The following is a 14,558-nucleotide window of genomic DNA, read 5'->3' as shown; positions in this document are numbered from 1 at the left end:
AGAGCACAGGAGGGCACGGTGTGCATCAGAGAAGCTTTGAAAACAGTTTCATGACTGGATGGTATTTCGGTGTGAAAGTTCTGTTTGTTTCTCCTTGATGAAACCCACCGCCCCTTGGTTCACTCTACTTCCCTGTAAGCTAACCACACTCCCCTCCTCCCTCGATCACCGCTTGCAGAGGCAATAAAGTCATTGTTGCTTCAAATTCATGCATTCTTTATTCATTCATCACACAAATAGGGGGATAACTACCAAGGTAGACCAGGAGGGGTGGTGGAGGAGAGAAGCACCAGGAGGGATGGTGGAGGAGGGAAGGACAAGGCCACACAGCACTTTGAAACTTATTGAATGCCAGCCTTCTGTTGCTTGGGCAATCCTATGGGGTGGAGTGGCCGGGTGGCTGGAGGCCCCCCCACCGCGTTCTTGGGCATCTGGGTGAGGAGGCTATGGAACTTGGGGAGGAGGGCGGTTGGTTACACAAGGGCTGTAGCGGCGGTCTGTGCTCCTGCTGCCTTTCCTGCAGCTCAACCATACGCTGGAGCACATTGGTTTGATCCTCCAGCAGTCTCAGCATTGAATCCTGCCTCCTCTCATCACACTGCTGCCACCTTTCAGCTTCAGCCCTCTCTTCAGCCCACCACTTACTCTCTTCAGCCCATCACCTCTCCTTGTGGTCATATTGTGCTTTCCTGCACTCTGGCATTGTCTGCCTCCATGCATTCGTCTGTGCTCTGTCAGTATGGGAGGACAGCATGAGCTCAGAGAACATTTCATCACAAGTGCGTTTTTTTCGCCTTCTAATCTTCACTAGCCTCTGGGAAGGAGAAGATCCTGTGATCATTGAAACACATGCAGCTGGTGGAGAAAAAAAAAGAGGCAGTAGTATTTAAAAAGAACACATTTTCTAGAACAATGGCTACACTCTTTCATGGTAAACCTTGCTGTTAGCATTACATACACAGCACATGTGCTTTCGTTCCAAGGTCGCATTTTGCCTCCCCCCACTACGTGGCTAGCCCCTCATCACCACCCCCCATGGCTAACAGCGGGGAACATTTCTGTTCAGCCACAGGCAAACAGCCCAGCAGGAACGGGCACCTCTGAATGTCCCCTTAAGAAAAGCACTCTATTTCAACCAGGTGACCATGAATGATATCACTCTCCTAAGGAGAGCACAGAGAGATAAAGAATGGATGTTGTTTGAATGCCAGCAAACATACACTGCAATGCTTTGTTCTACAATGATTCCCAAGTACGTGCTACTGGCCTGGTGTGGTAAAGTGTCCTACCATGGTGGGTGGAATAAGGCTGCCCTCCCCAGAAACCTTTTGCAAAGGTTTTGGGAGTACATCCAGGAGAGCCGCAAATGCCAGGGCAAATTAATCACTAAACATGCTTGCTTTTAAACCATGTATAGTATTTTAAAAGGTACACTCACCAGAGGTCCCTTCTCCGCCTGGCGGGTCCGGGAGGCAGCCTTGGGTGGGTTCGGGGGGGACTGGCTCCAGGTCCAGGGTGAGAAACAGTTCCTGGCAGTCGGGAAAACCGGTTTCTCCGCTTGCTTGCTGTGAGCTATCTTTCTTGTCCTCAGAACCTGCTTCTGTGTTGCCTCCATCTCCATTGAAGGAGTGAAACAACACGGCTGGGGTAGTGGTGGCTGAACCCCCTAAAATGGCCTGCAGCTCATCATAGAAGCGGCACGTTTGGGGCTCTGACCCGGAGCGGCCATTTGCCTCTCTGGTTTTCTGGTAGGCTTGCCTCAGCTCCTTAAGTTTCACGCGGCATTGCTTTGGGTCCCTGTTACAGCCTCTGTCCTTCATGCCCTGGGAGATTTTGACAAATGTTTTGGCATTTCGAAAACCGGAACGGAGTTCTGATAGCACAGATTCCTCTCCCCATACAGCGATCAGATCCCGTACCTCCCATTCAGTCCATGCTGGAGCTCTTTTGCGATTCTGGAACTCCATCATGGGCACCTCCGCTGATGAGCTCCGGCCAGCGTGGCAAGCTGCAGGTGACCATGCAAACAGGAAACTGAAATTCAAAAGTTTGCGGGCCTTTTCCTGTCTACCTGGCCAGTGCATCTGAGTTGAGAGTGCTGTCCAGAGCGGTCACAATAGAGCACTCTGGGATAGCTCCCGGAGGCCAATACCATCTAATTGCATCCACAGTACCCCAAATTCGACCCGGCAAAGCCGATTTAAGCGCTAATCCATTTGTCAGAGGTGAATTAAGGAAATTGATTTTAAGAGCCCTTTAAGTAAAAAAAAAGGGCTTCATCATGTGGACGGGTGCAGGTTTACATAGATTTAACGCTGCTAAATTCGACATCAACTCCTAGCGTAGACCAAGGCTAGAAAGGAGTCTAGTCTGTGAAAGCAGCTTATTGGAACATCTCTGAGGGTGAGATTTACCTGTATTCAGTTTCTTAAATCTATTAGGCTTAGACTTGCATGTTTTATTTTATTTTGCTTGGTAACTTACTTTGCTGTGTCTGTTATTACTTGGAACCACTTAAATCCTACTTTTTATTCTTAATAAAATCACTTATTATTGAATGCATAGTAAGTGATTAATACGTAAGGGAGCAAACAGCTGTGCGTATCTCTCTATAAGTGTTATAGAGGATGGACAGTTTATGAGTTTACCCTGTATAAGCTTTGTACAGAGTAAAACTGATTTATTTGGGGTTTGGATCCCAGTGGGAGCTGGGTGTCTGGGTGCTGGAGACAGGAGTACCTGCTGAGTGGTTTTTCAGTTAAAGCCTGCAGCTTTGGGGACGTAGTTCAGTCGCTGGGTCTGTGTTGCAGCAGGCTTGCGTATCTGGCTCAACAAAATAGGGTTCTGGAGTCCCAAGCTGACAGGGAAAACAGGCTCAGAGTTTCAGCACATCAGGTGACAGTCCAAAGGGAGGGGTCTCTGTGACCAAACCCATCACACAAGCATTTGAGGAAAGTTAGTGGAGTAACGAAATAAGCAGTTTTTAGCTTAGATCAAACGTCTGATATCAAAGACACAAAAGTCTGTGTTTGGAGTAGAACATGTGCATCTTGACCGTTACCCAGGGAATTTAAAATATGCTGATATAGACTGAAGATAAAACAAGGTAAGTTGAACAAGTGTTTAAATGTACAGATTAGGGCGGTCGATTAATTGCAGTTAACTCGCGATTAACTCAAAAAAATTAATCACAATTACAAAAATTAATCTCGATTAATCGCAGTTTTACTGTTAAACAATAGAATCATAAACCAGTCGGAGAACACTTCAATCTCTCTGGTCACGCAATCACAGACATGAAGGTTGCTATCTTAAAACAAAAAAACTTCAAATCCAGACTCCAGCGAGAAACTGCTGAATTGGAATTCATTTGCAAATTGGATACTATTAATTTAGGCTTAAATAGAGACTGGGAGTGGCTAAGTCATTATGCAAGGTAGCCTATTTCCCCTTATTTTTTCCTACCCCCCATCCCCCCAGACGTTCTGGTTAAACTTGGATTTAAACTTGGAGAGTGGTCAGTTTGGATGAGCTATTGCCAGCAGGAGAGTGAGTTTGTGTGTGTATGGGGGGGGTGGGGGGTGAGAAAACCTGGATTTGTGCTGGAAATGGCCCACCTTGATTATCATGCACATTGTAGGGAGAGTGGTCACTTTGGATGAGCTATTACCAGCAGGATAGTGAGTTTGTGTGTGTGGTTTTTGGAGGGGGGTGAGGGAACCTGGATTTGTGCAGGAAATGGCCCACCTTGATTATCATGCACATTGTGTAGAGAGTTGTCACTTTGGATGGGCTATTACCAGCAGGAGAGTGAGTTTGTGTGTGTGGGGGGGTGGAGGGTGAGAAAACCTGGATTTGTGCTGGAAATGGCCCAACTTGATGATCACTTTAGATAAGCTGTTACCAGCAGGACAGTGGGGTGGGAGGAGGTATTGTTTCATGATCTCTGTGTGTATATAAAGTCTGCTGCAGTATCCACGGTATGCATCCGATGAAGTGAGCTGTAGCTCACGAAAGCTCATGCTCAAATAAATTGGTTAGTCTCTAAGGTGCCACAAGTACTCCTTTTCTTTTTGCGAATACAGACTAACACGGCTGTTACTCTGAAACCAATTTAAATGTATTACATATTTTGGATGTTTTTCTACATTTTCATATATATTGTATTCTGTGTTGTAATTGAAGTCAAAGCATATCATTATTCTTGAATACAATTATTTGCACTGTAAAAGATAAACAAAAGAAAGTATTTTTCAATTACCCTCATACAAGTACTGTAGTGCAATTTCTGTGTAGTGAAAGTGCAATTTACAAATGTAAATTTTTTTGTTACAAAACTGCACTCAGAAACAATGTAAAACTTCAGAGCCTACAAGTGCACTCAGTCCTACTTCTTGTTCAGCCAATCGCTAAGACAAACATATTTGTTTACATTTACAGGAGATAATGCTGCCCTCTTCTTATTTACAACATCACCAGAAAGTGAGAACAGGCACTTCTGTAGCTGGCATTGCAAGGTATTTATGTGCCAGATATGTAGGGTGACCAGACAGCAAGTGTGAAAAATCAAGACAGGGGTAGGCGGTAATAGAAGCCTATGTAAGAAAAAGACCCAAAAATCAGAACTGTCCCTATAAAATCAGGACATCTGGTCACTGTAAAGATATGCTAAACATTTGTATGCCCCTTCATGCTTCAGCCACCATTCCAGTGGACATGCTTCCATGCTGATGATGCTTGTTAAATAAATAAAATGTGTTAATTAAATTTGTGACTGAAATTTTTTTTTTCTTAAATCAGAAAAAAGCATTGCACTTGTTTTGCTTTTTTAAAAAAAAAAACAAAACAGACAAACCCCTTTTCAGGCTTAAAATATACATTATAATATTTTCATCCTTTTTTGTTTGTTTAGAACCAAGTGGGAATTTCACCTGGGGCACTCACATTTCTCAGGTAGTCTGTCAACCAATGAACCCCCCAATATTACTTACTAAAGCACACTGAAGTTTTCTTGAAAGCCCCCCACCAAAGTATTAGCCAGCAGCATTTACATATTTCTTGTCAATCATGTTGAGCCATGTATTCTGTGGAGTATTTTATGATAAACCCTGTTCCCGCCATAAAACCCAGGAGCTGTATGGAGCCAATGAGGATGTGCGTGCTTAGGACTAATAAAGAAATAACGAAAGCAAGGTTGGCCTTTGGTCAAAAAGAGCTCTTGGAAAATCAGAATTTGGCGTCTCCATACACATTCTGCAGCCTCATTTGCCTTTGGGGATGCACAGGAGAAAGGAGGCAGAGACAGATGGCTGAAAGACTGGAGAGGAACCAGAAGCGTTTTCTCCCTCCCCATTTTAGGTTGAGGGGAAGAACAATAAATCAGTCTCTCAAACCCTTGCCTTTGAGAGAAGCCAAAGTTTACTTTACTGAAAGAAATTTGGAGGATGGGGAAGGTAGAAGGGACACCGACTTTTCTGGGCATGAAATATTTCATCTTTTTGTGAGGAATAAAATGTTCAGTGTGGTTATTCAGTTAGTGAAGCCTTGCTAGTTTCTTTAGTACACCTGTAGTGAAGCATGTCTCCCATTGACTTTTCTTTCCAAAATTCGTGCAATTAACACATACAGCGCTTACCTTAACTTTCCATCTGTCCTGTCAATACACACTGGGAGATATCAAAATGTCCTAAAGCACTCCCTCCTCCCCACACCTGAGAGATAGGCACCTAATTCCAGGCTGCAGGGAGGAACTCTCTCTGTCAGGGTTCCGCAAACAGGAATCCTGGAATCAGGCAGCTTAGGCACCTTAGATGTTTCTTGAGGGAAATGGCCAGAGGAGGTGGTGGTGCCCATCTCAACTTTCAGCACACTTGTCTGAGATGTGGGACACCCAACTCCAATTCCCCCCCTCTATCAGAGGGAGAAAGGCTTTGAACAGGGGGGTCTGTTGCCCTGCAGGCGGGTGCTCTAACCATTGAGTTGATGTAGGGCTCCCTCAGGGCATGTCTACACTACAAAATTGAGTCAACTTAAGTTCAGAAGCTGTATGTTGATGTCAGTAATTAAATCGTTTTTGCGTGGCCACACTATGCTCCTTGTGTTGATGGTGCTCATCACCAGGAGCATTTGTACCGACTCTACTGTCAGTGCAGGGCATTGCGGGATGGATTCTGAAAGCCAGTAACAGTCGATGTAAGTCTATACTGACACTGCATCGACCTAACTGCACCAACCTAGCTAGTGCTGACTCTACACCTCTGATGGAGGTGGAGTTAAGTCGGTGTAGCGGGGCAGTTACATCAGCAGGAGCAAATTTTTAGTGTAGACACTTAGGTCATCAGCTGTCTTGAGTCTACTTAACTCTGTAATGTAGACCAAATATATGAAAAGTCCTGTTTCCCTGAACACAGTAGGAATCAAACAGTAGTTTCCTTGCTTAATATTCCATGGCTTTTTTTCCAGCCAGCATTCTATCCAAAAAGCTGTTTCTCAGCTCTCTCTCAAGGTCACATTAAAAGTGCTTCTCTGGCTGTTCTTGGCTTCCTGTTGCCTTCTCAGTACTTCTATGGTGTTTCTGGCTGGGTCTGCTCCCAGCCACACAGCTGCCTCCTCTTCAGCCCTCTCAACCGCAGCAGAAGAGAAGAGAGACACTAACAGCCAAGTTCTTTTGCTGTTCATTTGTCCTTAACCCACACAGAGCCTCAAATTTGACAGGTTGACCGTCAGCGTATTCCACTCCGCATTTCCTCCCTTCAATTCTTTCCTTTACAGATAATTTGCTACAGCATATGGAGTGATGGAGATAATCCAGTTCAAAACACAGCCCACCTCCACCCTCTTCTGCTTCTCAGCACCCCCCCGCGCCCATCTCTTCTCCAGGGATAGCTCTCCTGCATTACTGCCCAAGATAGAGATGAATTCTTTATGAATAGGAGCCACTGAAGTACCAAACCAGTACAGAGGGAAATGTTTCTAAACACATTTTGTTCCTCCTGTACTGCTCAAATAGTAGTAGTGAAGTACTTTCAGCTTATTTTAGCTGAAGTTTAGCTTTTTCTGCTTCTGAAAATCTTAAATAAAACTTTTAAATGACAAAGCTGGGGGGGGGGGGGGCGCGAAACAGGACAGGAGATAGGAAAGTTTGAATGACCAACCTGATTCACTGCCCTTATGACATTTTCAAGCAGCTTTATAAAAGGATGGCTGTTATGTTAGATGCTTGCTTGCCTCCACTAAGCCCAGGACAGTGGAGGCCTGATTATGCTCTCACTAATTTAGACTAGGGCTACACTACAGCTTAGGTCAATATAACTTATGTCGCTATGGGGTGTGAATAAGCCACCCCCATGAGTGACATAAGGTACACCAACCTACGCGTCAGCAGGAGAGCTTCTCCCATAGTCATAGCTACCGCCACTCATTGGGGTGGATTAATTAAATGAACAGGAGAGCTCCCTCCCATAGGCTTAGGGCGTCTGCACTAGCAGCTCTACAGCAGTGCAGCTGTAAGCTCTCTAGTGTAGCCATAGCTTAAATCAACAGCACACCCATTGGACTGGAATGGCTGCATTTTACTAGTTACCATACAAAAATGCTAATGACATCGTACTTGATATTTTTTCTTCTACGTTGGATTACGGGTTTATCCTTTTCTTTAAAATGTCATACATGAAGTTACAACTTTAATAGTACTCAGTTCTGTATTTAAGGCTATTAGTCTGCCATTATGGTACTAAGTAGATAGTTTAGGTTGCTGGTTCAACAAAACATCCCTCCCCATATTACACTTCAGTTTCTACCCCTAAAGATCAGGTAAAAAGCACAAGCAAACTGTAGGTTATGGCTTATTTCTTGCTAGTTGATCATCTCACAATGGTGGTTTACTTCATTTGGGACATAATTCTCATTTTGCTTCAACGGTCATTTTAGTCTCTATCTGTTAAAACAATCTTCAATATGTGATAACATTACTAAAATTAAAAAGTAATATTTATATATTTCAGTATTGGAGACTACATATTTCAAAACAAAAGGCATTCTTAGCAATTCTTACTGAGCAGAAACTTAAAGAATTACAACAGTAATGAGCTCTAACAATAGTCCATACGCTCACCAACAGAAATGCTTATTTCTTTTAGTAGTAAAATACAAATCAACTGAACACCATGATTATGAGTTGTCATACTTTGCATTCAGATTTTTTATTGTATGAACATTGCTTCTGTCAACAGCTTTACAAGCTACAGGTTAGCTGAGAATTATTTGATTTCTTTTCACTGAGTGATTTCAAACTAGAACTGTTCAGATTATAAATCTTGCATGCTCCTCTGGAACCAAGCATTTGGGGGGGGGGGACGGGGGGGGGGGGGGGGACACACTCCACAAGAACAGACTTGCAGCTGCATAGTTTCAGCTTACCAAGGAAAGACAAGTGGGAGAAGAGCCATTAATATACTTTAAATTGTGTTGCTTTATCTGACTAAACTAAGTTATAGATACAAATTCATAGCCAAGAATGCAATTATCACATTTTTTTCAGTCTCCCCAGCCTCACTTAAGTTTCTCTGAAGTGCAGGTTCTCCTTTGTCCCATAACACTTGGATCTGATCATACTCTGCCCGTCCCACTAATCATCACCTGTGTAACACTGTTCCCCACCACCAAAACCCAGAAGCCTCTCTACATGTGGGGTATCCACATTGGTGGCAGTAGCAGTAATCAGGAGCCACCACGCTGCTAGGGAATTAGAGTACATCTGTTATGTTTCATTTTAGGTGCTTTTCTGAGGTGGAGAAGAAAACTACTTCTTTCCCTGCACCTCACACAGAACAATGAGGAGAAATCTGAGTGGGAATGGACAGTTAGTCTCTATTTGTAACTCCTGCACCTAATTACTACCCATTTTCAATGAGGTTAGGGTTTTGTTTTTTTTTAATTGTATAGCCTTGACACTTGCATTCCAAGGAAAAACTGCAAGCTTTTTGAACAAATAATCCAAATCTAGTCTATGATTGTAGGCAGACTGGCTTTATGGTACTCAGAATAGTTTCAGGTTTCAGAGTAGCAGCCGTGTTAGTCTGTATATCCAAAAAGAAAAGGAGTACTTGTGGCACCTTAGAGACTAACCAATTTATTTGAGCATAAGCTTTCGTGAGCTACAGCTCACTTCATCGGATGCAGTTTCACTCTTTCCTACTAAGGTGGCATAGCCTTTCCCTGATACAGATAAGTTTTTATTTCTGAAGTATGAGGCTAGTACTGCCACATTCATCACACTTGGCATGGACACAAGGAACAAAGTTAAGCCTCTACTTATAAGCATCTACTTATTGCCAGCTACATGTATGACATTCTCATGTCACACACGGACTGGCACAGGGATATGGGATCATCAATATGAAGGTTGGTTGTTGGCACACTACAGTGTGCAATTTACGATGATACATAGATTATTCCATCATGTATGCTCATCAGTTTTAAGCAGGACATACAAAAATGAGCTGTTGTGAACTGGCCAGAGGTCAAGTGTAGCTGAACACAAACTAATGCATATAAAGGTAAACGTGACTGAAGGAGGGACTGTCCTACTGTAGATTGTACAGAGATATTACTGAGCTCTTAATGGAAGTGAAAAATAAATGTACAACCAGCAGATGGCATAATGCCAGAGCTGCAAAAACTGCACTAAGTGGCATGTAACCAAGGAAAAAGCATGAACATTGTTTTTTTTTTTTTTTACAAGTCACTATCAACTGTAAGTGTTTCTAATATATTCACATAGCCCTATACAAAGCAAGTTTGATTCTTTATATTCCAAAAGTAGAAGTCCTGTGAGAAAAAGAACAATACACATTAAGTCTATTACCACACTCCCGCAAGGCTACTTCATGTTGTTCTGATGAATATTCAAAAGCCTGTGAGGTAGCCAAGTATTATCTCCATTTTACAGACAGAGAAAGATACAGAGGTGAAGTGCCATTCAAAGCCATCCTGCAGGTATGTCGCAGAATCTGAAGAGAATTTAGCAATTCTGAACCTGTCCCATTTGAGAAAAGCAACTAAAATATCTGCTACACTTAGTGACATCATAGACCCCATTGATGGCATATTAGGTACAATGTGTAACTGAAGAAGTGAATAAACATACAATGTTATTACACATGGTTGCAAATTACAAAGTAAAAATTAGCATGTTGGAGGAATAGCCAAAGCCTGAAATTCACACAGCAAGACTGCATTGCTAATGCTCTGCCTACTCACGATTTCTCCAATATGTCTGATCCTGACGAGACCACATCAGAGGGCAAGGTGTTAGTGAGTTATCTGTGGTTATTCACTCCTTGGTGGTTCTTCCCAAACAAAAAGGACAATTTTTATGGGTGTCTGTGTACTAGGAACTGAAATCAAAAGCTGATTTTAGATAGGTCACTACTAAGTCATGGATCCTTGCCCTAGATCAGTGGTTTTTAAACTTTTTTTCTGACGACCTAGTTGAAGTAAATTGTTGATGTCCGAGACCCAACAGAGCTGGGGATGAGGGGGTTGGGACGTGGGAGGGGCTTAGGGTTGGGGCAGAGGATTGAAGTGTGGGGGTGAGGGCTGTGGAGTGGGGCTGGGAATGAGGGTTCAGGGTGTGGGAGCTCTGGACTGGGGCAGGAGGTTAAGGTATAGAAGGGGGGCAGGGCTCTGGGCTAGGGCCAGGGATGAGGGGTTTAGGGTGCAGGAAGGGGCGCGGGCTTACTTTGGGTGGCTCCCGGTCAGTGGCGCAGAGGGGTGCTAAAGCAGGCTTCCTGCCTGTCCTGGCACCGCAGACCATGCTGTGCCCCGGAAGCGGCCAGCAGCAGGTCTGGCTCCTAGGTGGAGGTGTGCAAGCAGCTCTGTGCAGCTTTCACCCGCAGGCAGTGCCCCCCACAAGCTCCCATTGGCCAGCAACTGGCCAATGGAGTGCGGAGCCAGTGCTCAGGCAGCACATGGAGCCCCGTGGCCCCCTCACCTAGGAGTCAGACCTGCTGCTGGCCACTTCCAGGGCACAGCGCAGTGTCAGAACAGGAAGGGACTAGCCTGCCTTAGCCGGGCAGCACCGCCGATGGGACTTATAACAGCCCGGTCAGCAGGGCTGACCAGAGCTGCCGTGAACCAGTGCTTTACATTCCGTGACCCAGTACTGGGTCGTGAACCGCAGTTTGAAAACCACTGACCTAGACCACACAAACCAATGACCTAGAAATGAAAAAAAGACAACAACGGTCTGGAGCCTAACAATTCCCCTGAACCATCCAGTCACCTCCCCTTCTCCCCTTGGCTGGTTCTTCTAATCAGCAAGTATGTAAAAAAAAAAAAAATGCTGTAAAATTTGTATATAGATCTTAAAAAGGGATTGCAGATTTGTTGTACAATAAATCATTGTTCAGCTGCAGCTGCTATAAGCTATTATCCTGCCAGTGTTTATTGAACAATACAGCTAGTTTGCAGTATATTTTCAATATAGTATTCAGGTAGTGTTCTGCCTATCAGTTAAGTTTTGAAAGAGTATGCAGCTGAGGAAAATCAGCTCTTCTACAGTCTCAATATTGTAGAGTTGCAGAGCTTGAATTCTTGAAGTTACTAACAGTTATATACCCTTCCACAGAAAGACAAATAAGGTGTGCCACCTTAATCATTACTGTGATTAGTTTGCATAAGCCTACGTCCATCATACTTCTCTTACTATACCATGAACTACGACTTAAACAGAAGTGATCGGGTCATCATGCTGTAAACAAATGAGAATTCTGTTCAGGTTTTGATACTGTGCTCATTCTTGTATCTGAGCATCTTCCAGGAGTGCGTGCATTAATTCACACCACACTTATTGTCTACAAGAATTCCCACAATTTAAGTAAAACTTAACAGCTATAAAAATCCAATTATTTCTCACTTAATTAGTGGTTAAAAAGTTAGATTTTCAAAATACCATTCTTGACACATCACACCTTTTTTAAAAAAAAAACAAGATTCTTTTTATGCAGGTTTTTAAAAAGAAACCCTATATATTTCAAACTGCTGAAATGTTTGACTGCATACCTTGTTCTTTGCAGGGTCTCTTTTTTTAACCTAAAAAACACTTCAATCCCAAAACAACTGCAGCACACAAGGAAAGGATTCCCCTCTAGCAGATTGAGATTCGTTTTGGTCTTCACAGGCACCTAAATCTCTTCTATTCCCTACAGCAAAAAGTAAGTTATTATAAGCTAAGAACTTCAAGCAGTCCTTAGTAGAGAGTAATATTATGAGCATGCATCTTACAAATGGGGAGATGGAGAAATGTGCTATTACAGCAAACCATATACGTACCCAGCATTTCTAATTGCAACCAGTAAGCGACCAAGTTTCAACGTGAAAATATCAGTTTTAGGCAATGTCCATATTTTTAAAAACACCACACAACAGGATCAATCAGTAATTGATTTGCTACTCAAATAAATAGAAAATCTGCATTTTAATGTCACATTGAATTTTAGTACATTTCAATCCAAGAAAAAAAAAACAGAGACATGGTAATGAGTACAGGATTATATATTACAATATGCCTTGTTATATTACATTTGTGGCTGTATGATAAAAATAACTCTGGCAGATGGAATCTGAACTCATTAAGTAACTGTCAGGAATAAAGCATTAAATGCATTTCTGAAATAAGTACTTTATTTAATTTCAAAATCTTCAAACAGCATAAGACCGTGGCCTTGTTTAAAAAAGTTAACACTGAGCCAGCTGAATAAGTATTTTGAAAGGTTTTAAGATACTTAAAATAGACAATGCTTTCCCCAGTCTTGCATCCAATGAAGGGCTAGATGATTTCTACAGCAGCACAGATGGCTAAATCCATCATGAGCCTTGAACTAGAAATGTACACTACTGAAATCTTCAAGGAATCCAGCAAATTTCAGAAGTTGCTCACTTCATATGAAAGCAAGAGAGTTATTGTATGCAAAAATATTTTTTAAACCGTTCTTAATTTTAAATGGAAATCTAAAGGCATGGTCTTTTCATTATAAAAAAAAGTAAAGGTACAACAGAAACTCTAGAGGAAGGTTTTCAGCTATATTGATTTTGCGACCCTCTGAGAAAAAGGAAACAAACTGAAAAAAAACAAACAAAAAAAGGTTCATTCGTTAAGCTTTGTGCTCTAACCAAAGTACTTACAGTGATTTTTCAATGGCAAAAGCCCATGCTGACTGGGTGACAACAGTTCCAAATACTTTTTATTTGAAAAGAAAGAACACTAAAATTATCCAGTCATGCAATGTTTTTCTTAAGCATTCTGCATCTCTTTTCCAATCTTGTAGCTAAGGATCTTGTTCCAGTCAATCTTAGTGCGGGTAACTGGCAATTGTCGACGTAAGGCCTTGAAAGTAGTGTCTGACATAGTTTGATAATTCTCACTGATAGCAGTCTGTTAAACAGAGCAAAGAGTTAGAATTATTCAAAACAAAACTACACTGGAAAAAAGAAAATAACTGAAACAGTGGCATACGTATACAGATAATTCAAATAATCACAGGATAATGTGTAACCTGTTGCCTCCTGTTCTTAAGTCTTACTAAAATTATGCAGTCTAAAAAAATTAAGATCACACATGTTTTCAGTAAGCTGTCAAATGGGAGCCCAAACTCTGTCTTGGTTTTGAAAGTTAAATGTAGGTTTTGAGAGCTAACAGCATTACCATAGACCATAACCTTTCACTTTTTTCCCCCCTATGGGGGTGATCAGTTTGCACATACACTACATTTAGGGTCAGCAGAATTAAAAAATTCAAACTGATAATATCAATGTATATTTTAAAGCATTTTTAAAAAGTTGATTTAAATTTTCAGTTGTGGGAAATTAATGACAGCAGATGCTGAGATTCAAAAAATTAAAGCTTTATAACTGTTAAACAAATTGCTTACATCACATCAAAAATATGCCAAGTAAATATCTTTAAATCAAACTCAAATTCTCAAGCAGCATTATTCTTCCTTTGCCTCGCAGTAAATTTTGATTATTGATGGAAATATTTGTTTGTGAAATCAATGCTTAATGATAAAAATCCAATCATTCCAAGACTAAATACGTGTAAGCACTACAAGTAACACTTTTAGTCATCTGAATTTAAAGTGTACAGTGTTATTTTGCTAAAAAGCACAAGTGGGATATAATTTCGTGCCTGAAAGTGATCCCTTAGATCAAAAGTTTAATGAACATGGAACTCAAATTTCCACAAATGACTCCTAGAACAGTTATATTTTGCAAACTCTATAAACCTCATCCATTTGAAATACTTGTCTTATTCAAATAAGGTGAGGTTCTGATTTGCTTAGATGGAAATTTCCACCAAAATGTGAACTTCTTGCTCTGGTGAAATATTATCTACATATCAAGATGTGTCCATCCAATCAGAGTATTTAACTGTGGACTTGCCTTTCATAAGAGGTTGTGCACTTCTGAAATGAAATAATGTGGATTACACTTGTGCCTAGAAACTCTAGTGAAACTCAGGGTCCCACTGTGCTATACTGACAAAAAAATCTGCCCTC

General features: G+C 41.8%; 2 protein-coding genes across 3 annotated transcripts in view; both read right to left on the bottom strand.

Moving 5' to 3' along the window:
- Nucleotides 1-216: 216 nt before the first annotated feature.
- Nucleotides 217-3,331, bottom strand: LOC125630353 (zinc finger and SCAN domain-containing protein 20-like). 2 transcript variants are annotated; one of them, XM_075124439.1, is made up of 3 exons: nucleotides 2,740-3,331; nucleotides 1,439-2,008; nucleotides 217-855 (listed from the first exon to the last, which is right to left on the bottom strand). In XM_075124439.1, the coding sequence occupies exons 2-3, from the start codon at nucleotides 1,968-1,970 to the stop codon at nucleotides 659-661; spliced, it is 729 nt and encodes a 242-aa protein (XP_074980540.1). In that variant the 5' UTR covers nucleotides 1,971-2,008; nucleotides 2,740-3,331; the 3' UTR covers nucleotides 217-658. The 2 variants fall into 2 exon arrangements, with proteins under 2 accessions (XP_074980540.1, XP_048692103.2); XM_048836146.2 differs by having other exon boundaries at nucleotides 1,439-3,331.
- A 9,128-nt stretch (nucleotides 3,332-12,459) lies between these two features.
- CAPZA2 (capping actin protein of muscle Z-line subunit alpha 2) overlaps nucleotides 12,460-14,558 on the bottom strand; it is a 45,238-nt gene continuing 43,139 nt past the window's right edge. Inside the window, exon 10 of the mRNA XM_048836143.2 lies at nucleotides 12,460-13,435. Within this exon, the coding sequence (XP_048692100.1) occupies nucleotides 13,295-13,435 (141 nt within the window). The 3' untranslated portion in view covers nucleotides 12,460-13,294. The remainder of the gene's footprint in view (nucleotides 13,436-14,558) is intronic.

The sequence above is a fragment of the Caretta caretta genome, chromosome 1, assembly GCF_965140235.1.
Source record: "Caretta caretta isolate rCarCar2 chromosome 1, rCarCar1.hap1, whole genome shotgun sequence".
NCBI classification, from domain to species: Eukaryota; Metazoa; Chordata; order Testudines; family Cheloniidae; genus Caretta; species Caretta caretta.
The sequence above is the reverse complement of the archived record's forward strand: the minus strand, read 5'-3'. Positions and strand labels throughout refer to the sequence as shown.

Excerpts from the sequence above, each read along its gene's own strand:
- LOC125630353 (XM_048836146.2), bottom strand. The coding sequence starts at position 2,084 with ATGCACTGGCCAGGTAGACAGGAAAAGGCCCGCAAACTTTTGAATTTC. Across the intron at positions 856-1,438 it reads AGGCGGAGAAGGGACCTCTG|CTGCATGTGTTTCAATGATC; the intron begins GTGAGTGTACCT and ends TTTCTCCACCAG.